General features: G+C 38.8%; 6 protein-coding genes and 1 non-coding gene across 8 annotated transcripts; 5 read left to right on the top strand and 2 right to left on the bottom strand.

Moving 5' to 3' along the window:
• The first annotated feature begins 1094 nt into the window (after positions 1-1094).
• On the top strand, positions 1095-1541 carry LOC137709840 (beta-glucosidase 32-like). The gene is made up of 2 exons (XM_088696173.1): positions 1095-1159; positions 1265-1541. The coding sequence occupies exons 1-2, from the start codon at positions 1095-1097 to the stop codon at positions 1539-1541; spliced, it is 342 nt and encodes a 113-aa protein (XP_088552299.1).
• Positions 1542-1635: 94 nt separating this feature from the next.
• Positions 1636-3027, top strand: LOC137710141 (beta-glucosidase 24-like). Its single transcript, XM_068449091.2, has 5 exons — positions 1636-1743; positions 1848-2071; positions 2189-2217; positions 2330-2544; positions 2627-3027. The coding sequence occupies exons 1-5, from the start codon at positions 1676-1678 to the stop codon at positions 2799-2801; spliced, it is 711 nt and encodes a 236-aa protein (XP_068305192.2). The 5' UTR covers positions 1636-1675; the 3' UTR covers positions 2802-3027.
• Positions 3028-5139: 2112 nt separating this feature from the next.
• LOC148696162 (signal recognition particle RNA) lies at positions 5140-5448 on the top strand. Its single transcript, XR_015963845.1, has one exon.
• Positions 5449-5895: 447 nt separating this feature from the next.
• On the top strand, positions 5896-7553 carry LOC148696161 (uncharacterized). The gene is made up of 2 exons (XM_088696211.1): positions 5896-6994; positions 7306-7553. The coding sequence occupies exons 1-2, from the start codon at positions 5896-5898 to the stop codon at positions 7341-7343; spliced, it is 1137 nt and encodes a 378-aa protein (XP_088552337.1). The 3' UTR covers positions 7344-7553.
• Positions 7554-10498: 2945 nt separating this feature from the next.
• LOC137711444 (putative inactive leucine-rich repeat receptor-like protein kinase At3g03770) lies at positions 10499-16553 on the bottom strand. 2 transcript variants are annotated; one of them, XM_088695581.1, is made up of 8 exons: positions 15290-16553; positions 12217-13814; positions 11992-12125; positions 11650-11893; positions 11345-11556; positions 11221-11243; positions 11020-11131; positions 10499-10886 (listed from the first exon to the last, which is right to left on the bottom strand). In XM_088695581.1, exons 2-8 carry the CDS (start codon positions 13508-13510, stop codon positions 10674-10676), a joined length of 2232 nt encoding a protein of 743 aa, XP_088551707.1. In that variant the 5' UTR covers positions 13511-13814; positions 15290-16553; the 3' UTR covers positions 10499-10673. The 2 variants fall into 2 exon arrangements, with proteins under 2 accessions (XP_088551707.1, XP_068306789.2); XM_068450688.2 differs by having other exon boundaries at positions 12217-13563; positions 16196-16509.
• A 3212-nt stretch (positions 16554-19765) lies between these two features.
• Positions 19766-21753, bottom strand: LOC137710143 (uncharacterized). Its single transcript, XM_068449094.2, has one exon. The coding sequence runs from the start codon at positions 21532-21534 to the stop codon at positions 20155-20157; it is 1380 nt and encodes a 459-aa protein (XP_068305195.2). The 5' UTR covers positions 21535-21753; the 3' UTR covers positions 19766-20154.
• Positions 21754-22639: 886 nt separating this feature from the next.
• LOC137710526 (nucleolar protein 56) lies at positions 22640-26171 on the top strand. Its single transcript, XM_068449571.2, has 8 exons — positions 22640-23036; positions 23633-23847; positions 23987-24144; positions 24291-24478; positions 24570-24822; positions 24952-25100; positions 25209-25343; positions 25533-26171. Exons 1-8 carry the CDS (start codon positions 22832-22834, stop codon positions 25874-25876), a joined length of 1647 nt encoding a protein of 548 aa, XP_068305672.2. The 5' UTR covers positions 22640-22831; the 3' UTR covers positions 25877-26171.
• The last annotated feature ends 676 nt before the right edge of the window (positions 26172-26847 follow it).

Genomic DNA, 26847 nt, shown 5'->3' with positions numbered 1-26847 from the left:
CTCAAACATGAAAAAGGTAACTAAATTTAAATGCATATGTTGATGCAGCTGATGTGAATGCTCAGAGCGAGTTTCAGCCATTGCGAAATGCATCAAACCCCGAAGAACTAAAAGTGAAGAGGTCCGACTTCCCTAGTGATTTCGTGTTCGGAGTCACCACCGCTGCTGCACAAATGGAAGGATCTGCAAAAGAAGCAGGAAGAGGACCAAGTGTTTGGGACTACTACATTGAGAAATTCCCAGGTTTATATACACACACACATTATATATATCAGCTGCTATAAGATCATATTATAATGCATGCATTTCTTTTCTTAGTTTAATATGCTCGTTCTGTTTTGTTTATGATTTTGTTTGTTTGCAATCAGGACGGATTGCAGACCACACGAACATGTTTACAGCCATTGATTCATACAAGCGATACAAGGTGCATATTGAGCTAGTGAAAACCAAGTTTCTCTAGTCTTTGGCATAAATATTTAACCAAATATTTGTAATTGTAGGAAGAAGTGAAGAATCTCAAGGACCTTGGAGTTGATTCTCACAGATTTTCCATCTCTTGGACCAGGATTCTTCCTAGTAATCAATTTTACCGAGTTCTTTTTTTTTTTTCTCCGCTAATCAGTGGTTCCGCTAATCTGTAAATTAAAATTGAGGGTTTTATGATTAATCTCTACTAAACTCTTGCCCTATGTATGTTTGAAATTCTCAATGTGTAGAGGGAACCTTGAGTGGTGGAGTAAACCAAGAGGGTATCGATCACTACAACAACTTCATCGACGAACTAATCAAGAATGGTAAGAATCTCTGTTCAAGAAAATCCTTTATATTACGACATTAATTAATCTTGTTATATATTATACATAAGATCCTTTTATATCAATATTGTCGAATGAAAAAAACTCCACTTCAGTCGATTTGGACCTCCATTTAGTTTCACCTAAGCTTTGTTGAACTTGTATACCAGAATGATCCCATAGATTTCTGTAATCTCATGAAGTTCGACTCTAACATCACATGACGGGGTTAACTATCACATCAAAGTTGTTCTAATATTTCACTTTAATGTAGACATCACACCATTTGTGACCATAATGCACTTTGATCCACCGCAAGCTTTGACAGACAAGTATGGCGGCATCCTCAATCGCTCCTTCGTGTAAGCACCTTCTAAAGTACATCCATTTCATTTCTCATAATTTAGGATAATATACAATTTAGTCATTGACATAAATTCTGATATTTTCTTCGTCATGTTTTGCAGGAAAGATTTCAAGGATTACAGTGAACTTTGTTTTAAACTTTTTGGAGATAGGGTGAAAAATTGGTTTACAATCAACGAGCCGTGGATCATGGCGAAAATGGGGTACGACAAAGGCGTTGGTCCACCGGGCAGGTGTTCTGTTCAAACTGTATTTCCATGCACAAATGGTGGTAATTCAGCCACGGAACCTTACATTGTGGCACACCACCTTCTCCTTGCCCATGCTTCAGTCGTTGAGCTTTACCGGAAGAAATTTCAGGTGAAATGTTCACACTGAATCTGTTGAAATGAATGAAGCCTTGTCTTTTGCGTATCTCAAATTAATGAGATAAATGTTCTTTCTTGGTTAATATTGGTTTTTAGGATAAACAAGGCGGACAAATTGGAATTAGTCTTGTAGGACAATATGTCATGCCTTATTCGAATTCGGCAGAAGACAAAGCTGCAGCAGAAAGAATATTAGACTTTGAACTTGGATGGTTAGTAGATATATCTACATTGGTCCTAAATTTACTTGCTCGATTGGTATAAGAAGTCTTCTAGGTGTAAATTTTCCTAAAAACAATATGATGTTCTTGTTTAGGTTCATGGAACCATTAGTATATGGATCATATCCGGAGAGTATGAGACGTTTGGTCAAGGACAGGCTACCGCATTTCACTAAGGAGGAGGAGAAGATGATCAATGGATCCTTAGGTTTTGTCGGCATCAACTATTACTCCACAAGATATGGTAGAAACGTCCCAGCAAAACCACAAGGACCAATCTCTTATAGCGACGATATTTTAGCTTTGGCGTTGATCACAAGTAAATTTCATAATATCTCAATGTTACTTCTTTTGCGTGTGCACGCGCGTGTTATTATGCCATCGAAGGTTAAATTGATAGGACTTACACGGTTTTTTCATGTTGTGATTGTTGTAGAAGAAAACGGAACCCAAATTGGTCCTCAGGTATACAAAAGAGCACTGACCCATGCGCAAGGATTATACGCATGTATAATTTTGTACTATGTAGTTTCCATCTTTCTATATATAGGAAAACTAATTTCTTTCATCCGTGTAGGCTGGAGGAAGTCGGTTCGTCTACAGTTACCCACAAGGCCTGGAACAACTTCTAAAGTTTATGAAGAAGAAGTACCAGGACCCTAAAATCTACATTTCTGAAAATGGAATAACCGAGGCAAAGGACGATAAACTAAGACTTAGTGACGCACTTAAGGATCCACATAGAATTCAATCCATTCTTCGCCATTTGTACCGGATCAAGAAGGCAATAGAGTAAGTCACTGCAATCCATGTTTACAAGTTTGAGGATGCATACATGCATTTACTTACGTTGTTTCTGTCTTTGTTTTCGAAGGAGTGGTGTGAATGTCAAAGGATATTTCCACTACACTTTATCTGATAATTTTGAATGGGGAGAAGGCTATATCCCAAGATTCGGGCTTTACTACGTCGACTACAAAGACAATCTCAAGCGCATTCCTAAAGAGTCTGCTAAGTGGCTCCCTAAGTTCCTAAAGGGCGAGGCCTGATGTACTCAAGTTTCGATATAAACTCCAGATGGCTGTCAAGCTCATCTTCTTTCTTGCACACAAATGCAGAAAACTGTAAAGAAAGAGTGGTAAAATATGTACTATATATGCCTTGAATGTTCAGTTTTATAGGCTAGGTATTTCTGTGAGTATGCCCTGTACTTTTAATACTGGCATAGGTTTGTAATATACTTGTTATATTGCAAGCAAAACAATCTTACATCAACTTCTTTGATGGTCCAATATCCTAGTGGATAGCTAGGGTGTTGGGTTTTCATTCATGCGTGCCAAGTTCGAAACTCTCTAATCCTCTAAATTATTGTAATAGTTTAGAACTTTCCCTTCTCCTTAATAATAACAATTTAAGAAAAGAAGAGAGAGAGAGAGAGAGAGAGAGAGAGAGAGAGGAGTTTAAGGGTTTCTTACACTCAATGAAACAAGTGAAGCAATTGTATCTCCCATTGCAAGGAGGCAGGAGTTTCCTATATTATCCTATTTTTCTTTATTTCTGCTATAAATAATTGTCCAATAGGAAGAGGGATTAGTATGTCGTTAATGTGTGGTGGGATACGATCTAGACTCACGCACTACTTTCTAATAATAAAACAAAGCGGAAAAAACAGGGAGGGAGGAGTGCAAAACACCCAAAACCCATTTTATAGAAATTTGTAAGCAATGTCCGTCTGCTAGAAACCTTTCATTATTTTTGGGATCCCAGACCCATAATAACAGATTATGGGTTTGGTCTTAATCATGTCATTAATTTGTATGTTCTAGATTCAAGAACATCAACATAATAACAGATTAAGCATGATGTTAAGCATGTGGTTTGGTCTTAATCAAGTCATTAATTTGATCTTAATATCCCGTCTACTAATGATTCAGAGGGCATCGATCGTGTAGATTACAAGTACGGGTTAATGACTAGATTTTGAAGAACTGATGATGAACGGTAAGAATCCATCATATACATTACATTTTCTGGTATATTATGGTTTACAAGCAAGAGTGTAAACTCCTCTTTTATACAATCAAATCCTTATCTCTACTAATCTCTATTAATTAATGAAACCCTCTTTGTCAACCAAAAGAGTGTGAAAAGACAATTTAGTCTTTTATCACACAAAAAAATGATGGGCAATAATGTAATTTCACAAGTCCAAATTTTATTGTTTTTTATTGAAGCCTCACCTACATGTGATGTTAAAATATCTCTAATATTTAAAATTAAAAAAAATAAAAATAAAACAAAACAAAAACCTTCCACTCCCCCACGTTATCTTTCTTTCTTTCTCTCTCTCTCTCTTTCTCTCTCTCTCTCTCTCTTCCTCTCTCCTTCTCATTTTCTAAAAAAATATGTTCATATTCACAAAATATGTAGGCAAATGCTAGTATCAATGATGTTAATTTTGTTGTGTGTAATTAGATAGTTATTTATTTTATTTTTTTATTTTATTTTATTTTTTTAATATTCATATCAAGAATATTTTTAGTTTTTCTGCAATTTCAGATGCATTATATCGGTCGCAACATGGGCGGAGCCACTAAGGAACCAGAATGGTCCCTAGCTCATCATGCCTTTTTTTTTCTTTCTTGGTGCTCTAACAGATGTTGTTGCTGCATATTAGTCTAAGAGCATCTCCAAAGGAAATGTCAAAATGTCCAAATCAACAATAAAGGTAACAAAAGACAACATTAATGTATTTTTATTTTATATTTAAAATTTGGCATATCAGTTAGAGAAAAACTTTAAAAGATGTCAAAGTGCCACGTAAGCCTTTAAATTTAAATTTTAGGTTTAAAATTTGACATCTCCTTTGGAGATTGTCTAATACTCTTAAAATTCAATTGTATTATTAATCCAAACTCTTTTCCGTTCCATTGTATTCTTAATCCAAACTATTTTCTATTCCAGCGTTATATTTCTCTCAACAGTATCGGACGTTTTTCGTTAAAGTTTCCTTATTGGAGTCCAGTCTTCCCTTTCCCTCATTATTGTATCAACTTTTCTTTAGCTTTAACATATATTTTAAATTTTATTGCTTACTCTTAACCTCATATTCGGGTTTTTAGGTTTGTATAATATTTTTAGTTATCTCTATTGAATTTAGCGTCTTTCAATTTTTATGCAAATTACTCTAATTTTTCATGTTTTGAGTTAAAATTACCTACGTATTGAGAGACTGCCCATGTATAAAATCCTAATATTGCAAAATGAGTGCTTGTATAATTGCCAGTGGCCAATTGAACTTTGTCATATACTTCTTTGTCCCAACACCGGCCAACAAGAATTGTACCAAGCGCTTTATATATCTCATTACTTGTTCACTGTTCGCCGATCGAGCTAGGTCGCGCTAGCTTGCAACTCAAGTGGGGGCGCCAAGGTGGTGGGACATCGGTTCAACTCATTTGGCAGGGCTCTGCTGTTGCAATTTGCTGGCTCGCCCGTTCCAAGTTGTGAGTTGGGTCATGTGGTCCCAGCTTAAGCTTGGTCCAGGCGGCCCTTAGAGTGGAGGGCAATGCGTGAGGCTGGTTTAACAGAGCAGCGAAAACCTCTCACTCTCAACAGTGGAAGGATTACGGGGTCGGTGCACCGCTAGCCCAGATTGTCTCATGGGTTGAGACCTTGCTGTGAACCACTACCTTTTTTTAAATTCATATACAAATGTTTTAAATGGGAGACGTAGACAATGTGTCTCATGGTTGAGACTGAAAAATTCTTCTTCGCGTTCATCTTCTTTGTGAATACCGTGTTGCCCTTCAACCTCAACCACGTCTAGATGAGCGGGCAGAGGCGTTATAACTCTCGCCCCGCCTCAAAAACCGCTTAAGTATGTTAAAGAAGATATCTCGGATTAGTATAGTAAATCTTGTAAATCTGTTATTATCCTTTACTTACCTGATAAGGTTTGACTTCCTTGCTTTTAGGCATTAGTTTAGGATTAGGGTTGTGTCTTTGCTATATATATTGTAACCCTAGCTTACGGTATTAATATGAGAAACATTCTGCAATATCACGTTTCTTTAGATGGTATCAAGAGCAATCGATCTAAGAAAAATCTCGACAGATATTTAAACCCTAGCAACCATAGCCATGGGTGATAAACCAGAACAGTCAACCTCCTCAGGCATGACTTTGTATCAGAAGTGGGAACACCCTAACCATCCACTTTATCTTCATCACTCGGATCAGCCTGGCGCCATTTTTGTACCGCAGCCACTCGTGGAAGACAACTATGGCACATGGGCGCAATCCATGACCATGGCCTTGATGGTTAAAAACAAGTTAGGGCTGGTTGATGGAACAATCACGAAGCCAATTGATGAGCAGGTTGAAGAATTACAGCAATGGAACCGGTGCAATAATCTGGTGAAAACATGGTTACTCGGCTCCATGTCAAAAGAAATATCAGGAAGTGTCATACACTGCAAGGACGTGCGGCAGATGTGGCTTGACCTGCAAGAAAGGTTTTCTCATGTGAACATCGTTCAACTGTTTCACATAGAAAACGAAATCCATAATTGTGTGCAAAGCAACATGACGGTGAGTTCTTACTTCACAAAACTCAAGAGTCTTTGGGATGAACGTGATACCTTATGTTCAATCCCGACATGCCATTGTGAAGCAAGGAACGAGATAACATCATATGTTGAGACTCAGAAAACAATGAAATTCCTTATGGGCTTACGTGACTCATATGCTACGGTTCGTAGCAACACCCTCTTGCTGGATCCATTGCCAACTGTTAACAAAGCCTATGCACTTGTTCTTCGTCATGAGAAGCAAGTTGAAGTATCAAACGGAAAGGGAAGCACCGTGCAGCCTGAAGCTGTTGTGTTTGCAGTGAGGGGCGCTGGTCGAGAACCCGAGACAGAAGATGGTAGTCAGCGATGCGCCAAATGCAACAAGAACAATCATAGCACCAAGAATTGTCGTGCACATCTAAAGTACACATTTTGTGGTTGGAAAGGACACACTTTTGACTCTTGCCGCAAAAGAAAAGCAGCGGCTGAGACTGAACAAAATCGGCCTTTCAAGGGCAACCAAGTCACGGCTCGTGACAAGAAGGACGCAATGCCCAATTTTCCTTTTTCTCCAGAGGACTGCAAGCAGATTCTTCAGCTTCTGAACAAAAGCAAATCCTCATTTGCTAATCAAGTGGGTACCTCTTCGAATCATGAAGAACTCTCAGGTAAAGCATTTTCTTTCATGCGTAATGGAAAGCAAGTTATTTGGATTTTGGACAGTGGTGCCACCGACCACATCGTATGCAGTCCTGAGTTTCTCACATCCTCAAAACGTGTTACAAATCATAGTGTTGAATTACCAAATGGTTCCCTTGCTACTGTAACCCATGTCGGCCAAGTGGTTTTCTCTCCCAACTTTATCCTTGACAATGTTTTATGTGTACCATTGTTTAGGATAAATCTCATATCTATTAGCAAGTTAGCTTACGATTCCCTTTACATCACCATTTTTCTCAAACAATCTTGTGTCATACAGGACCTACGTTCGGGGAAGATGATTGGGACGGGAATTGAACGGGAGGGACTCTACCATCTCGACCCACCAAGGAAGGGATCCTACAACACCACCACCACCATGAGCTCTCCTTTTTGGCACCAACGCCTTGGGCACCCATCACCTAAAGTGTCCTCGTTACTTCCCTTTGTGCACAATAAGTCGTGTGATTCCAATAAATGTTTAATTTGCCCATTGGCTAAACATACCAGATTGTCTTTTCCCTTGAGTTCTATCTCTACTCGTTCATGTTTTGAATTAATACATATTGACATTTGGGGGGGTTATCAAGTTCCTTCCCTCTCAGGTGCCAAATATTTTCTTACCATTGTTGATGATTACACACGGTGCACCTGGGTTTATTTGATGAAACACAAATCTGACACACAAGATATTCTTGTTCAATTTATACACATGGTTGAGAATCAATTCAATACAACAGTTAAGGTGATTAGAAGTGATAACGGTCTCGAGTTCAAACTTGTCACCTTTTACCAACTCAAAGGGATTCTGCACCAAACCAGTTGTGTCAACACACCACAACAAAATGGTGTTGCTGAACGCAAACATCGACACCTGTTAAATGTTGCTCGAGCCCTCCTTTTTCAAGCCAACCTTCCTAAACATTTTTGGGGGGATGCTATTCTCATTTCGGCCTATCTTATAAATCGTACACCCACACCACTTCTCCAAGGGCAAACACCATACCACAAGTTGTTTCACAAGGCATCACATTACATGCATTTACGTGTCTTTGGATGCTTATGTTTTGCATCAACCCATGCACAAAAACCCTCTAAATTTGATCCTCGTGCACGACGGTGTATTTTTGTTGGGTACCCTTATGGTCAGAAGGGTTACCGCTTGTTTGATCTTACACTTAACAAGGTTTTTGTGTCACGGGATGTCCTTTTTTTCGAAGACCATTTTCCCTACAAATTACCCCATCTTTCCGCTGCTTCCACTCCCACTCCTCCTCCACTTCCCATAGAACCCTACTCGCCATCCTTTGATCCTGTTCCTATAATACCCATAGACCCTCTCATCGCATCCTCTCCTGACATCGCTCTTCCTGTTGAGCCTACTTCCCCTTCATTACTTTCTCCATCACCATCCCCTCCGCTTTCCCCCCCTGCTGCACCACCGCCACCCCGGCGTGGCACACGTCCTACCAAACCATCCTCTTTCTTGCAGGATTTCCATGTTGAGACCTCTCTCCCGTCCCGACTTGCTCATTCCTCGAATATGGTTCAGGTATCAGGTACTGCTCACCCTCTGTCTCATTACCTATCTTACAATCGCCTCTCTCCTATGCATAAGCATTTTGTTACTAACATCACCACCATCTGAGAACCCACCACTTTTCTGCAGGCTGTCCAACATCCACAATGGCGTGATGCCATGCACCACGAGCTTGCTGCCCTTCAGGCCAACCATACTTGGTCCCTTGTTCCACTTCCTCCTCACAAAAAGCCGATTGGCTGCAAATGGGTGTACAAGGTTAAGCTTAAACCTGATGGGACAATTGAGCGTTACAAAGCTCGGTTGGTTGCCAAGGGTTATAGCCAAATCGAAGGGGTTGACTATCGTGAAACCTTTGCTCCAGTTGCCAAGTTAACCACTGTCCGTGTGCTCCTTAGTGTTGCTGCTGTGCGTCAATGGCATTTACATCAACTCGATGTCAACAACGCCTTCTTGAATGGTGATCTGGATGAGGAAGTGTACATGAATTTACCTCCTGGCTTTGGACGAAAGGGGGAGACTCGTGTCTGCAAGCTACACAAATCCTTATATGGTTTAAAACAAGCCTCAAGACAATGGTTCATTAAACTTTCCACTGCTCTCAAGGCTGCTGGATTTCATCAATCGTGTTCTGATTATTCATTGTTCGTCCGAAGTCAGCACGGTAACTTCATTGCTTTATTGGTATACGTTGATGATGTAATTTTAGCAGGAAATAATCTGCAAGAAATTGAAGCCACGAAGCAGTCCCTCTCACAACAATTCAAATTAAAGGATTTGGGACAACTTAAGTATTTCTTGGGGTTAGAGGTTGCACGATCTACAAATGGCATCACCTTATGTCAACGCAAATATGCATTGGATATCTTAGATGATGTGGGATTTTTGGGTGCTAAACCTTCACGGTTTCCTGTAGAATCAAATGTTTCTCTTACACAGATGGAAGGAGAACTTCTTATTGATGCTTCATCATATAGAAGACTTGTGGGTAGGTTGATCTACCTGACCATAACCAAGCCGGACTTGGCTTATGTTGTGCACATGTTAAGCCAGTTTATGGACAAGCCTAGACAACCACATCTTGAGGCAGCACACAAAGTTCTCAGATACATCAAGAGTTCACCGGGACAGGGTATATTGCTGCCATCCAAGGGATCCTTGCAGTTAAGTGCATTCTGTGACGCTGATTGGGCCAGGTGCAAGGACACAAGAAGATCAATAACAGGTTATTACATTCAACTGGGTCAGGCACCGATATCCTGGAAAACAAAGAAACAAACCACTGTCTCTCGTTCCAGTGCTGAAGCCGAGTACCGTTCCATGGCAGCCACATGTTGTGAGATCACGTGGTTAAAGAACATTTTGAGAGATTTAAAGGTGAGTCATTCACAACCAGCCATGTTATTCTGTGATAACCAAGCAGCCATATACATTGCTTCAAACCCGGTATTTCATGAAAGGACAAAGCACATAGAGATTGATTGTCATTTGGTGAGAGAGAAGATTCAAGAAGGAATGATTCGTACAGCATACATACGAACAATTGATCAACCAGCAGACATCTTCACCAAACCGTTGAATTCTACACAGTTTGAAACATTGCTCAGCAAGTTGGGTGTTATTAACATACACTCCAACTTGAGGGGGAGTGTTAAAGAAGATATCTCGGATTAGTATAGTAAATCTTGTAAATCTGTTATTATCCTTTACTTACCTGATAAGGTTTGACTTCCTTGCTTTTAGGCATTAGTTTAGGATTAGGGTTGTGTCTTTGCTATATATATTGTAACCCTAGCTTACGGTATTAATATGAGAAACATTCTGCAATATCACGTTTCTTTAGAAAGTACACCTCGGGGCACATTTTTTTAAAACCCTGTTTATAATTTAAGATAATATTAGTAAATAAAACACATGCTATAACAAGGGCGGATTAGAACAACATTGACGATCACACTGTGACCATATTGCACTTTGAATTCTGCATGATGATTATCATAATTTGTTACAATTACAAAATCTAGTGAAAAAATGCCCAAATTCTGTCACATTTCCTTGTTTATTTAGCGTCAAAAGCAAAATTCTGACTCAATGAATGTGATGCAGTGTCAAATCTTTTGGTCTCCAGCTGCTGTTTCTTCCTGGACTTGAACTGCATACTGTAAGGTCCAAAGGATGTCCTCGAAAGATGGACGGCTCGACTCTGGACAAATGCATTTGTACATTACGGAGATCACGATCGATAGAGACTCTTGTGAGCAACTGGCTAGAACAGCCGGTTCAACTATCTGCTTCCTCCTGTCCTCGCTACTCAGAGATGCCTGCATCAAATTGCAGAGTCATTTTCGATCAAATGAAAGCGCGCTCACCAAAATCTTGACAACAATAGGACATGATGAATTTTGCGCATTTTTCGTGTCAAGTGAAAATATTAGTTAGAAATTTGTGAACTACCATATTATTTTGCAGGATTGCTTCTCTTGTAGAAGATATGGAAGTTCCAACGAGAGCCTCGAGTAGTATGTATCCGAAGCTATAAGCATCATCGTCTAAACTTGTCATTTGCCTGATCAAGACATGGTTAAATGTCAATGATTACGAACTCTATTAGAAACCTGCAGAGAGTAGACAGTAGAAATATGATGTAGAATTTACCATGATGTAAGGCCGTCTTTTGCCTGCAACCAAGACAAGAACATAATCAGAACCGCTAGGGAAGAAAAAATTATAGTAGGGGTAAGTGATCATTCGGTCAGTATGAGGGGCTCAGGAGACATACTGTGGATTTATCGGTTTCTTCTGTGAGAATGGACAGTCCATAGTCACTCAATTTTGCCATACCGTGCTCATTGAGCAAGATATTGTTCGTCTTCAGGCGGTTGCAGAAGAAACCAGGAATGATTCCGGTATGTAGGAAGTGCACGGCCTTAGCCACGCTAACTAGAATTGCCAACCTCTCTGACCAGTTGAGAACCTTTCCAGGACTATTCCCTACACATACATAACGTTATTGCTAGGTCAGAAAAAAATATTTTGTGTTTTCCACCAAAAATACATTAATGTGTTTAGTTTTTGAAGATTTACCAGAGAGATGATCCCGGAATGTCCCACTGGGCACATATTCAGACACAAAATAAACCTTTTTCGGATTGTAATCATCTTGTCCACCACCATCGAGACAGTGCCCTAAAAGGCATACCAAATGCTGGTGCCGAAGCTTGGAAAGCAGATCCAACCGGAGTTTAACATTTCGAATTGTGTACTTCTTCGACAAAGGCAGGCATCTTATGGCAACTTCAGTCCCATTGTATAGTCTTCCGTTGTATAGCTATATATCGAAGGAAAAAAGAGTAAGAGCTTAAAAACGCATATGTTGTTATGAAAGTCAAAAGTTTCAATTTATAATGTTCTGAATTGAAACTATACCTTCCCATATGAACCTTCACCCAATAAGGCAGAGCTGTCGAAGTTTTTCGTAGCTTCCATCAGCTCTTCCATAGAAAATATCCGGCACACAGGGAGGCCTTGTATCTCTACCTTTCCAGCTTGTGAAATAAACCCTAAATAATTGAAAGAACCAACTTGATAAGCTTAAATATTCATCCAATGAAACACAAAAAAAATGTACATTTTTGTTGGTGATTGACCTACTTGGACTTGTTAGAAGCTCGGTCGAAAACCCAACTGCTGAATTCTCTTGCACTGATTTATGGAGCAAATGCTGCTTCGATATCCCCTGAGGGCAATATCTTCTGCAGAAAATGATAAACCCTAAAACCAGAAGCACACTAAGTACAATTAATCCTAGAATCACACCCACCAAGATCCCTACATTGTTCCCTCCGAACTCTTTCTTCCTTGGGCTGATCACTTCCTTGCAGTATGATTGTTCATGCTGATACTGCACACCAGTTGACAAACAATTCCCACCAAACTTCACAACTCTCTCTTTTGATTCATTTCTTAAACATGAAGGCAAATCACCCCTCAAACTATTATTCGATATATCAATGAAATCGAGTTTGCTTCCACAGATTAGATTCCCTGGAAGCGAGCCACTCAACAGATTTGACCCCAAGTTCAAGTAACTAATATTAGGCAAAGAGAAGAGTGCAGCAGGAGGTGTGCCTATAAGTGCATTGTGTGACATATCAATGTGTTGAAGTCCACTTAACTTGCCATATTTCACTGGAATCTTGCCGGAGAAGGAGTTTTCGCTGACGAAAAGCATGACCAACCCTTTTGGCATTGGAGGCAACATAGAGCTCAATCTGTTCCCACTCAAATCTAGCACTTGTAAGCTGCTTAACCTACTAAAATCCTGCAATGCACCTTCCAACTTATTGTTCCTCAAGCTCAGAGTTGTAAGATTGGATAGCGAATCGAACCAATCAGGGATAGTATCATTTAAGAAATTCTCATCGATTTTAAGTGTTTGAAGCATCGCCATTGCGGAAATCCGTGGTGGGATTGAACCGAAGAGGAAGTTCGAGCTCAAATCGAGATACTCAAGGGAAGACAGCCTATGAACTTTGTCTGGAAGTGGACCCCAGATGCCCAAAGACACAAGGCTAAGAACTCTCAAACTGTTTAGCCTTGAAAGGGTAGTGACAAAAGAATCCAAAGAAAAGGAATCTGATAAAGTTTGGCTTTGGATTGAAAAGCCATTGAAGTAATCACTTTTGTTGGATCGCTTAATCTTATCACCCTTGATTCTGAGCACAATTACAAGATTGTCCAAGCATGTAATGTTTACTTGGCCAAGTGAAGAAATGGAGCAGAAATCTGTGTTGTGACTGTTCCAAATTTCTAGCTGTTTTGGGTACTCTAAGTGAATCCTGAGCTGCAGAAGCACTTGGGTTTGAGAAGATTGGAGTTGATGAGTGCCTAGAAGTAAGAAGCTCCAAGAAAAACAGAATAGCAGAAACGATTCAGAAAGCCCCATTACAAAATCACTTTTCTTAGAAGTGCTTCATGAAGAAATTAAGTGGCTGAAGTCTGCAGAATAAAAGAAACCAATAAAGCAGGAATCGAAAACTTGCAAAGAGGGTAATTATTGGGGGATCATTAAAGATGAAACACAGTTGTGAGTTATGAAAGAATCAGATTGGAAAATTGGAAATTTCTGAGATTTTAGAGAAACCAAGATAAAAGATAAAAAAATGTCCACAGTAGAGTATATGAGGCAGGCAGAAACAGAGAAAAATCAAGAAGCCTTGAAGTCCCAAGAGGATGATTACACTTGCTGACTAAGAGCAAGCCCAACGTTGGGTTTGGCTCGGGGGACAGGCGAGAAAACAAGGGCCCGAGGGTCAGGGGATGAGCTCCAGTGTGGGCCAGCCCGACCGAAGGGGGAGGCCCGAGCTCCGGGCTCGTGGGGGATTGCCAGCCCGAGAGCCCGAGATGGACGTGACATCAGGCTGACGCCAGGCTGGCGTCAACGCAATATTTAATTTTTTTTGTGTCAGGCACGTGCACCCCACCCGCGCGTGGGGGCGCGTCGCCGACACAAAAATCAGAAGAAAAAAAAAGGTTGTCAGTTACCGTTGGGAAGCCACGTGGCTTCCCACGGTCCGTTAGATCTCAACGGTCATTAAATTTGGACCGTTCGATCTCAACGGTAAAAAAAAAAAGTCAGATTTAATATCCACCGTTCGATCTGAGATCAACGGTGGATATTAATATTCTTTATAAACAAATAAAAAATAAAATAGTTTTAAAATGAAGAAAAGTTACCGTTGTGACACGTGGCACAATCTGGAGTGTTGGAATTCAAATTTTTTTTATATCCAACGGCAGAGATTAATTAATTGAATAAAAATTTTAAAAAAATTGTTAAAAATTCAAAAAAATTAAAAAAAAATCTGAAAAATCTGAAAAAAATTGTAAAAAAAATTGTTTTTACTTTTCTATAAATACCTTCTCATAATCATCTACCTTGCACAACAATTTCATATTTTCTCAACTACTTTCAATCACATTCCTTTCTTTGTCTCAAAGTTTGAATCCATTTTTTTTAACAAAATGACCACTGGTGCAGGTACGAATTGGTCGCTTATTGAAGATGTTGCGTTGTGTACTAGTTGAAGTTACTCATAGTTCGCTTACGGGTAATGAGATGCAGTTGTGAGAAATGTGGAGTCTTATTCATACCAATTTTGCGGACAGATTATGACACGTGGCATGCCGTCATTCGTTAAAAATCTGATGGAAATCTATCCTCAAAGATTGTGAACAGATTATGACACGTGGCGCGACGTGATTGGTTAATAATCTTATCAGAAATCCATCACCAATAATTGTATTTTCAGATAATGACACGTGGCATAACGAGTACGATTAAAAAATTTATCGGAAATCCATCCCCAATAATTGTCTTTTCGGATTTTATGACAAGTGGCGTAACGACAACGATTAAAAATCTTATCCGAAATTACAAATAAAATTATTTTGTATTATTTAATAATACTTCGGATAATGACACGTGGCGCAACGAGAACGATTAAAAATCTTATCCGATATTACAATTAAAATTATTTTGTATTATTTTATAAATAAAAAAAATACTAATATTTTATTGCCTATTGCCAGAGTTATTGAAGTGTAACGGTGGAGATGCAAATTCTATTGCCAGGGCTATTTACTGTTCATTAAGGGCAGTTACTGTTCATTAGGTGGATTGAATAGTGCATTGCCAGGGGGAGGGCTCCAACGCTGGAGTTGCTCTAAACTTAGTTTTTTAGATTTTCTTCCCATGTCGATATCCTAAATTATGCAGATCCCTTTACGAGAGGGAATTTAGACTTGAATACAAGGAGACAAACACGCATGATGACCAACTAACTTAAAGGTTCAAACTTGAGTGCAATGAAACGCACATGCATTAATCAACTAGCCTAATTCACGATTGCAAAACCGAGTTTATTAGATTTAATTCAAGAAAAACAAGAAAACCCCACAAAGGAATTAATGCACTACAGTTCTCCCACATGGTGTCCTTTCTTGAAAAGAAAACTGGCCTATCTCCAGCATTAATGGAGTAGGCTTTACTTAATATTATGAAACAGTCTTTGCCCTCTCTGAGCAGCAGCTTAGAGAGGTGGTAGACCTCATTGAGATCAACTTGAAACACACAACAAAAATCTGTTGCTCTTTATTTGTTCATACAATTTTCTCACGAAAAAAGTTTTGTTTTGTAACATAAAAAAAGTTAATTGGGGAGGGTAGTTCTTAATCTTTTTTTTCAGGAATTTTAGAAATGATGTATGAACTTGGTACCATCTTTTAATTTGCCTTATCGACTTTCAATTTTCGTTTCTGACCATTTAATATTTTTTAAATGTACTAATTTGTTCCCAACTAACAACTTTATAATTGAGAGTTATTTTCGTCCATTCAAAAGAGGAATAATACCAAAAAAAATGTGATAAACTTAACAATCGGGAGAAATCTAACTTGCTTTATATATTAAGAGCTTGGAACCAAACTGAAAGTCGAAAAGAACTTTATAAATTAAGTGAGCATTGCTAGTTTTCTTCTTTTAATTCGACTGCGAACAGAAAATATGTAAAAGAAAAGGGTAGATTGGTAAAAGGAATGCATGTCCTTGGAACTTGTGATTGCTACTTACATAAATTTGCAGGCTGTGTGCCAAACCAAAACCAGCAGCAGACGAAGCCCATGCAAATCTACTGAGCACTGCTAACTAATCACGTTGTATTGGATTCGAATAGAAAACTCGCAACTCAAATTTCGATCGTTTCGAAAGCGGATTGACGAAATATTAACGTTATCGAACCGACGAGCAACCCTAAACAAATTTTCACAGCCTTAAACACTGCTAGGTAATCTTAGAGATAAATAACAATGCCAAGAACTTGCAAGATTGACCGAGTCAATACAACTTGCAAGTAGCACTTTCGAATGAATGTGTGGTGTGTGTGTAAATAAGGTTATAAACCATGCATGGATTTGCTTTTGCTGGTTGCAGAAGGATTTAGAAGTCCTTATCCACATTTACATCAGATTACAGATATGACATACGCTAGTGGAACGTGGGTGCCAATTTTATGACCATCAAACATATTAAAGTTACTCCGTATTTGAGCGTAGCTAAGCTGGTTAGGACATTATGTTTTTTCTCTACGCTTTAGCTCGAATCCTCTTCTCTGGAGTTTAGACGATAACATAAGAGAACTTTTTGGTGTCAATCGTCCGGAAAAATTATCATTATATGAGCGCACTGCATAATTTGAAGAAAGTGCAAGAAACAAATTATTTCTACTTATACGATTGCTTAACTATTGAGGACAAGCCTTAGCGCGACGAAAACGTTGCTCCTTTTTTACTGAAAGGTAACGGGTTCAATGTATAAAAATAGCCTTTTGCAAAGTAAAGATAGGGCTGCGTACCCCCGCCCCCCGCCAATCCTTGTGAAGCGAAAAGCCTTGTTGACTTAGAGTCGCCCCTTACTTAATTATTAAGATTGATGATTTCAATGTCATGGTTGAAATACGTGTATGATTCAAAAATGGAAACCCCACATCAATTATGCAAGTAGTTAGTGTGGGATGAGAGCTCCCCATGAAACAGAACAAGGTTGAGTGGGAAAAGAACCCAATCTATACGACATCCAGTGACCCTACTTGGAAAGAAATCATTAGAGGGATCCCGCTTCACTATTCGAGCGGAATGGATAGTACCCTCGTATTACATGTATGATTGCCTACGTAGCATTCCTTGTAGCGCTATACGGCAACACGATAATGCCGTGCTATCTCGTTTTATGAACAATGAAGCGTGCCATCCCGTGTTGTGAACAGTGAAGCGAAATCCCTGTTTAAGGTATTGGCCCCATACGTATAGAACATATGTTGCGTCCCACTCCCACCCTCCATAATATGAAAGGAAAACTAATGAAAAGAGTTTAAAAACTTTAAGTTTTAACGATAAGGACAAAATAAAGGGTAAAGTGAATAGTACCATGATTGACTTTTTAGTGTAAAAATGTGGTTTTTCGTTAAAATGAACAGTACCAGGAGTTTTTCGTTACAGTTCTCTAATATGAAACCTTGATTACAGGGCCTTGTTAGACTTCTTGCCCAAGATTAGGTTTTACAGATGTAATCACAGTGGAGTAAGAATTTATAATGTAATAAATAATAATGAGGAATCAATAAAGTTGTTAGATTTTCACCTATCTGTCCCGAATTTGAAACTCTCATATCTATTAAATTATTATAATAATTTCGAACATTTCTCCATCCTTAATAATAATAACAATAATAATAATAAAAAGATAAGGCTAAGAATTGGAGATGCATATCTGCATCCTGCATGGTCATATCTAGTGGTCATGACAAAAACAGACGGTACCATAATCATATTCACATTTGCCTTTCAAATAGGACTACCAATTATTGGTTTCACCTTTAGGCAAGACAAGAGGTCCTCTCCGGATCTCTTCCATCAAGATCACTGGATTAAGTGATCCGAACCTTTGAAATTTCATCCAACGACTCACCTGTTTTAACTCCTTAAAAGCAATAATAATTTTTTATCATTGAATGAAATTTTAAAAGATCTAGATCACTTGATCCAGTGACCTTGGTGGAAGAGATCCGAAGAGATCTCTTCTCTTTTGGCATGATGAAATATCTTTATGCAAAGTACTTTATTATCAAAATGAAAATAAAGAAACATCTGTTTTTTTAGCTAAAATGGTTATTGAGATTGCATAACTCCTCAATTTAGTTTTTGATAATGAAAATTGATGGTAATGGTCTCTGAGTTTATCCACCGTAAATCATTTGGTCATTATCTGAAAAATTTGTCAATATTTTCATTAAATGAATGAGTTGGTTTGATAAAAAATACACCAAAAAGATGGTTATGTGGACAACCACATAACACATTAACGAGGATATTGACAAATTTTTCATAGAATGACCAAAATAATTATCGGTGGACAAACTCAGGGATCGCTTTTGTCGAGTTTTATTATTAGAGACCAAACTGATGAGTTATATCAATCTCGGAAGCTGTTTTGACTAAAAAGCTATTTAGGGCACATTTACTTGTCACTAATGGATACGAAAAGAAAGGGAACGAGTTTGTTTCATGACGCTTTTTTTTACATTTACTTGCACATAAGAAATCAAAACACTCTAATGTTGTGGAAAGCAGTGGCCTATATGCTCCAAATTGGTGTAGTGGTTACACATATCAAGAGTCTACTTTGCCTAAATGATGATGGTGGGATTAAAGGTCACATATGCTATTGAAGAATGAAATATATGCCCTTGCTTTTACCATCATCACTAAGAACATTTACCCTTCGCATTCATTGCCTTAAGCTCTCATGGACATGGTTCATCGTTCACAAATAGACCACCATTGCCCCAAAAGTCATGAAATGCCTTAGCCACCAAACTAAGGCCCAACCAAGCAGAGATTTTTGTGCCCGCCCGCCGCGTGGGCAACAGACACAGATGGATTGGGCCACAATGAGTGGTTGGGACCAAAATACAGGGGAGGGCCGAACTGTGTGTGCAGGCGGACAAACACACATATAAGATTCTAAAATACGTTAGGTGCTAGTTAGATGACGGACTAGGGCCTAGCGCCTAGGTGGACTAGACAGATTTAAGTAAATTCATTATATTTCGTGTAAATAAATGTCTGTTTATACTTAAAATATATATAACTTTATCATAACTACAAAATAGAATGACATATGTATTATGAAGTATTGGAACATAATGAAAACATGAGAAACAAGCATATAACGTGTTCTTATTTAAGTATTCAACAAGTCTCTTACAATTTATTAAAAAAAAAATTCGCACGCAAATTGAAAGTTATCAATTTTTTGTTTAAGTGAGTCGCAACCTAGGCAGGTGCTTAGGCGGGACAGGCGTCTTAGCTAGTCTAGGCGCCCTTTCTTAATTTTCAAACGCCTCAACATTACTCAGGACGGTGGCCAGCTACCTAGCGCCTAGGTGGGGATTGTTATAAAAGTGCACGCATACAAACGCTAAACAAACAATTGGGTGAGTTACATCTCTCTTTTTATATTCTTCATCTAATGCCATGACACAAATACAAACGCTAAACCACCTCTAAACGTCTGTGTGGATGCACTGAAATCCCACAACAAAGTAAAACAGAATGCAAAATGAGTCAGAGGAAGACAAACAAATGAAAATGTAAAGAGTAATCATACAGTTTAGAGGCCATAACATTGCTCGAAATGTGTAGTTCCTACTCAAGGCTTCACAAACTTGGACATCCTTGAATAAATTGAAATTTGAAGTCTCACATACAATGTCTACCGGTGAGTTCACAGCATGTAAGAAATTACTATCCTGAAACATGGTTTCTTGCTACAGATGCTGATTCGTCTTTAGTTCTCAGAATTGACCAGTTCTTATTGCCATCCAAGGTTGGCAAAACAACTGGTTGATATTTTGCTCTTGTTCCCTTTTAACTTCTCAACCAATGAGTAAGATCAGCATCCACAGCCAATACGATGAAGTTAATAAATTCAGGATCCTTCTGGACTAGCTCAATCGTTCAATTTCATCATTGTTACTTGCATATTAAGGGAACTGGAAACCCTTGAAATTCTATCTGGCCTTTATTTGCCTTGACAATGTCAGGAACCACTTGTTCATACTTGCTCAATACCTTCCGCATGAAAGCCTTCTCGGTCAGTTTGAGCACATAGGGGAAGTTAATGTCTTCCTTTATCAACCCCTGTGACAATAAAAGTTGCAGAACCGAACACCTAGGAAGAATTCTCTTCTCCATGCTGAGCAGCAAAAGGTTTGGATGCTTCGCAACCGTTGACGGCTTCAAATTCAACTTATTCACGAAAAAATCCATCAATTGATGGATCTTCTTCACCGAAGTAATCATACACATGGGTTGCGATCTGAACGCTGCAAAAATCTCATCTTTCGACAAACCTAAACTTGTATAAGTTTCCAACTTCTGCTCCCATAGTGCCGTACTCATCACTGCCATGCTCCGAACAGCTAAAACAAATAGCAGATTATTAGGTTCAAAACCCAAATCTTTAACATGACCAATAATCTCACTGAGCACTGCATTCCTCAGAAGCAGTGTTTTTGGCTGAATCATGAAAATCTTCACAATCAGTGACTCTGGCACACCATGGCTCCTCAACAATGTTATGTTTGGCTCAAGTAACTTTTCCAAATTACACTCAAGCATCCGGTAGTATCCCTTTATAGCCTTCAGCACATTCTCATCACTGCCAAGAAACCGCCTAAGTGCTTTAACACTCGGTATGAAGTGGTGTTTAAGGCTCCTAGTTAAAACATAAGGCTCGTTGGACAAAATCGTCGCGATTTCAATCTCTGAGAGCCCCAAAGACCTGAAAAACTCAATCTTTGGCTTAAAAATCTTCTCTGCATCGTATACAAACAATGCAGGAAGCTTCATCATCAAGGATGCTATATCCTTTTCACTCAATCCATGACTCCTAAAGAACTCATACACCGTTTTCACATTGCATTCGAGCACACGAGGCTCTTTGCCAACCATTTTCGCAAGGCTAGTTCCCGAAAACCCCAATGACTTGAACAAATCCAAATTGGGTCCAATGCTACTGTCTAAATCGCCCAAAAGCAATCCCGGACGTTTGGTGATTAGATTTTTGATGTGGCTCCGAGTCAACCCATGAGCTCTGAACAGACTCAGTACCGAGTCAGGGTGGTGGGTGGCGGTGGGTTCGATCTGGAGCTTCTTGGAAGCTGAAATGGCGGAATCTGAGGACAACCCACATGATTTTTGGAGGTAATAGGCTGTAAAAAGTTGTGGGTCGGTGAAATTCGAGAACTTTGAGGTGGGTTTTGCAGTGGAGGTTGAATACAAGCTTCCATGGCGGCTCAGTAAAAATGGTGAAGCTTTTTGCTTTAGTTTTAAGTAAATTAAACGAAGCATCGGATTGAGAAGTAAGAGGGTAAGAGATTGGTTTTACCTGGTTCTTTGATTTGAATAAGTATTTGATGCTATTGAATTTGTTGAAGCATTGGTTGGTCGTCTTCTTCTTCTCCCTGCGCACTGCCGTTGGATTGCCCTAATCGGGGATTACAGAGAGCTACACTTTTGAGAATTTTACGGAACAGGACGAATGATACGACATGTCGTTTATGGCGGGTGCCACTGTTGTAAATTTGTAATGGTTTACTTTGATGTGAAGAAAATGAGAGTAGGTGAAATATGAGTGAGGGAGATTGGTGTCTAGAAAAGAAAAATGACGATTTTTGTAGTGATTTGATGTTAAAAGTGAAAAATTAATTTAGCAGAGGTGGCTTGGTCCAATTTAGAGTGATTTTATCTTTTAAGTTATACTTACAGTAAAGTGTAAGCGGTGCGGTGCGGTTTAGTTTGTTTGAACTAAAATGAGAGAATAAACTAAATCAAAAACCAAACTCAAACCAAAGTATTACTGAGCCGTTTGGTTTTCTCAGTTTGACAATTTAGAGAGAATCTCAATGGTCTCTTGATTTTGTAATAGTTAATTACTTGATTATTTAAGACCAAAAACAAAACAAAAAAGAGAACGATAGGTATTTTCACCCCTTAAACCTCGAGCTTCTACTGACAAAATGAACACCTTGTAGGTTTGTACCAACATTTGTCTGTAATCTTTTTATTATTATTATTATTTTTTAATGGAATCAATCAGTGACTTCGTCACTATAGTCCATCTTTTTAGGAGTTGAGAAGACTCATAAAGACATTTCAACCTCATCTTGGCCATCATCTGTGATTCACCAATGCCAATAATCGAACTCAAGACATGACGTATAAAATACGAGTATGAAATTCGTCTCCAATTACATTATTAATCCAGAACATAGATATCCTCAGTTTGTCTAAAGAAACCCCAATTCCCAAATAGTCCTGAAATATGCGGCTATCCAAACATACCCAAATCATCCTCACCACCCTACACACACGTCCAAGCTAACTACTCGAGACCCACACCTAATGACCGTTAGATTCACCAAGCGTTAAACCCAGTATACACATCCAACGGACCGAACTACTTGCCGCCACCTACATAAACAAAGCCCACTTCTTCCTCACTGAAAAAACCCTAAACCCTAACCCCCTCGAATTTCAGCTCTCCTTCCCCTCTCTCTCCACCGCCGATTCTGACAGTTCTAGAGAAAGAAAGTGAGGATTCCACGGACAAAGTCGAAACCCTAAACGCCGCCGTTTCGAGTGCTCGATGGCGCTTTACCTGCTCTATGAATCAGCTTCAGGCTACTCGCTGTTCCTCGCTCATGGCATCGACCAAATAGGGCAAAACACCGAGGCGGTCCGGGGCTCCATTTCGGACATCAACCGGTTCGGGAAGGTGGTCCAGCTCGCAGCTTTCGACCCATTTGAGTCGGCCCTCGATGCCCTTAACCAATGCAACTCAGTCTCTGAAGGTAGAGAATGAAAGCTTGTTTCTTTTAGGGTTTTTGATTGCTTTTGTTTCTGTTTGATTATTTACGTTTGAACATTTTTATGTTTTTGTGATTTTTGTTGTTGTTTGGTTGATAGGAAATTGAAGGGAAATAATTTATGCGTGTATTGGGATTTTGATTAACTGTTGCTGCATTCGAATATCTATATTTCCGCTATCGATTATTAAGAAATGTAGAAAATTTTGAGTCAACTTAACCGGTTCCGCAGTTTTACATGAAAAACTTGCGAAACTTGCAAAAATATAGGATATTGGAGCTTTGATCCTATTGCTTAGGTATTTAACTATATGAGCTGGCTAGTTGTGTTAAGGTACCGAAGTTCAATTTGTTCCCTTCTCCTTTCTGCTCCGTAAAACTTGTTAGTGTGTCTTGTAAAGCATGTGTGGAATTTCAAGTGGGTTAATAGATTATATAATCTACTAATGTTGATAGTTGAAGTATACGTTTGCCTCTCTTGGATGCTTGGTGTGTTTAAATGAAGTTTATTCTTTTAATTTGGTGTGGTGAGGTTCTGTCAACGCAAAGGGTTTTACTTATTTGTTGTGGTTTTGTTTCAGGGGTTATGACTGATGAACTAAGAAAGTTTTTGGAAAAAAATCTCCCACAAGTCAAGGAAGGTAAGAAGCCAAAGTTCAGTTTGGGAGTTTCCGAACCTAAGATCGGGTCACACATATTCGAAGAGACTAAAATTCCATGCCAAAGTAATGAGTTTGTCCTTGAGTTGATTCGTGGCGTGCGATTACATTTTGTTACGCTCCTCAAGAGTCTAAAGGTTTGAATTCTTCACATCCTATCTTGTTTATATTAAATTCATACATGCTCTAGTTTGTTATATTTCTGTGGGCTTAAGATGTATAGCCTTTAGAATTTGTATCTTTCGATTTTGATTTTTCGTTATTTCCTCACCCTAGCCTGGGGACTTAGAGAAAGCCCAGCTTGGTCTAGGGCACAGTTACAGCAGGGCCAAGGTCAAGTTCAATGTCAACCGTGTTGACAATATGGTGATTCAAGCAATCTTCCTTCTAGATACCCTTGATAAGGATATCAATTCCTTCTCCATGAGAGTCAGGTATAGATACTGGCTTTCGTGCACTGGCATATTCTCAGTTCAGTAATATGAATTAGGATTTTACCTTGAACCGTTTTACAAATTTTTGTCGGCAAAGCATGGGTAAATAATATTTTTGTGGATGCTTGTTCATTCCTTCTCTGCAGAGAATGGTACTCTTGGCATTTTCCTGAATTGGTGAAGATCGTCAATGACAATTATCTCTATGCTAAAGTGTCAAAATATATTAAAGACAAGTCAACACTTTCTGAAGACCATCTATCAGATTTAACCGACCTTGTTGGAGATGAAGATAAAGCAAAGGAGATTCTAGAAGCCGCCAAAGCATCCATGGGTAGGGATTCAATTTATGCTTTTCATTCATCTGTTTCTCTATCAATTCATTGATCGTTCTTATTGTTATTTTTGTTTTAATTTCTTCACAGGGCAAGATTTGTCTCCACTAGACTTGATGAACGTTCAGCAATTTGCACAGAAGGTGATGGACCTAGCTGAGTACAGGAAAAGGCTTTATGACTATCTGGTTTCTAAAATGAGCGACATTGCACCCAATTTGGCCTCTTTAATTGGTGAAGTAGTTGGAGCGCGTTTGATTTCTCATGCTGGTAGTCTTACAAATTTGGCTAAATGCCCTTCTTCTACCCTTCAGATCCTAGGCGCAGAAAAGGCTCTCTTCAGGTGCTTTTACTCTCCCTTTCCCTCAAGATCCTACATGAAAGTTGTTTCTGTATGACAAGAAACAAGTAACAAAAAGCTCTCTAGATTCATTTTACATCCCTAGGTTGACTCTTTTGTTCTTCTCCGCAGGGCACTAAAAACCAGGGGAAACACACCCAAATATGGACTGATATTCCATTCATCTTTTATTGGTCGAGCATCCGCACGGAACAAGGGCCGAATGGCTCGTTATCTTGCAAACAAGTGCTCAATCGCTTCTCGCATTGATTGCTTTGCAGGTGAGTTTCAGCCTTCCTCATACAGTATTGGCTGGCTAACTTTTCTTTTCTTATGTATTACTGTTTATTTCAGCATAAATAATATTGTTGCAACCTTCGTTGATACAGATAGTAGCAGTACTGTGTTTGGGGAGAAGCTTCGTGAGCAAGTTGAAGAGCGACTTGACTTTTATGACAAGGGTGTTGCACCTCGCAAAAACATTGATGTCATGAAATCTGCAATTGAGAGCACTCAAAGCAAAGGTGTGTAACTGAGAGAATCTTAGAGTTTTTTACACGACATCAATACAACCATAGGAATACATTGTATTTCTGGTCACGAATCTGTCAATTATGTTATATGAGAATTAGGATTAACCTTTGATTCGACGTAAAATGTTGGTAGACTTGCTTTCTGCCGTGTAATTTTGATAGTTTACATGTATGTAACAGACACAGAGATGGAAACAGAGGAAGCTTCCGGGAAGAAAAGCAAGAAAAAGAAATCAAAAGCTGCAGATAATGGTGATGCTATGGGTGTGGATGAACCAGCTGCCACTACAAATGGAGATGCCCCCGAGGGTAAGTCTGAAAAGAAGAAGAAGAAGGACAAGAGAAAATTGGATCAGGAGGATCAACCCATGGAGGATGCGAATAATGAACATGCCGAGGAGGATGGAACAGCCAAGAAGAAGAAGAAGAAGAAGAGCAAACATGAAAATGGAGACGATATACAGGCTGCCAGTGATGTCAAGAAGAAGAAGAAGAAGAAATCAAAAAGTGAAGACAGCGACTAAATTACAATCAACGTTGTCATTGGCACTCGAGGGGCATGTGGATATATCCCGGCTTGCTGCCATTATGTTGTTTTGATGTCTACAGTTTTCGTAGTAGGATTCTACGTTATCAGTATAAACCATGTTCTAATACTCTAACCTTTCTAGTTGCACTTTTATCCCAAGTTGAATTTAATATCAACATCGGTTTTTTTGCTGTTTCTATGGCTGTCAGGATCAAGTTTTGCAGACAATAGAAATTGAAGTTCAATGTAGCTTTTCGACAATGATTTATAAAGCTTTGTGTTTATGGTTATATGCTTTGTGCTGAACATGTGATTCACTTTGTGCCTGAAGCAAAGCTCGAAAGCTCGACTCCTAGCTGCGGCCGGAAATCTGCCGGAAGTTCGCAGCTAGACGAGCAACTAGTGGAATCGATTTCACGTGGTTTTGTTTGGTGGATGTGTGTGATCCGTGTTTCTCAACTGCTGTTGCTATTTCACCATTGCAATTCCTTGTCATTGAATTTTCCGGGAACAATTTCTTTGAAAAAGGAAAGTGTTAAAGTCCAAATTCTCCCCGGTTTTTTATTCTTTTTTTTTTCCTTTGACCTTTTCCTTTTTTCTTTTTCTAATACCCCCAAATTATCCAATAATTCAAGGGGATTGCATCATAAAGCATGGGCCAGATTCACATGATGTAAAAAATATATTATTAAGAAAAATAAATAATTAAAGTTTTTGACTTTTTCTCTATATTTTACTAAGCTCATTAAGAAAAATCATACTTTGACTTTGATTTTTGTCCTTTGACTCCTTAGAGTTAGTGCACTGCCTTTTTTTTCTTTAGAATTTATTATTTTAGTCTATTAGTATTTATCTGTATTTATACATAAGAATAACAAATTAGGGTGAATAATGGTGTTGAAAATATTATATTATGATGATTCATTGTGTAGTTAGCCAAATGTCAATTCAAAATCTTTTATTATT

The sequence above is a fragment of the Pyrus communis genome, chromosome 6 (assembly GCF_041283825.1).
Source record: "Pyrus communis isolate YQ-2024b chromosome 6, ASM4128382v1, whole genome shotgun sequence".
In the NCBI taxonomy this organism is placed as follows: domain Eukaryota; kingdom Viridiplantae; phylum Streptophyta; class Magnoliopsida; order Rosales; family Rosaceae; genus Pyrus; species Pyrus communis.
Note: the sequence above shows the minus strand (reverse complement) of the source record. Positions and strands in the feature narration are given on the sequence as shown.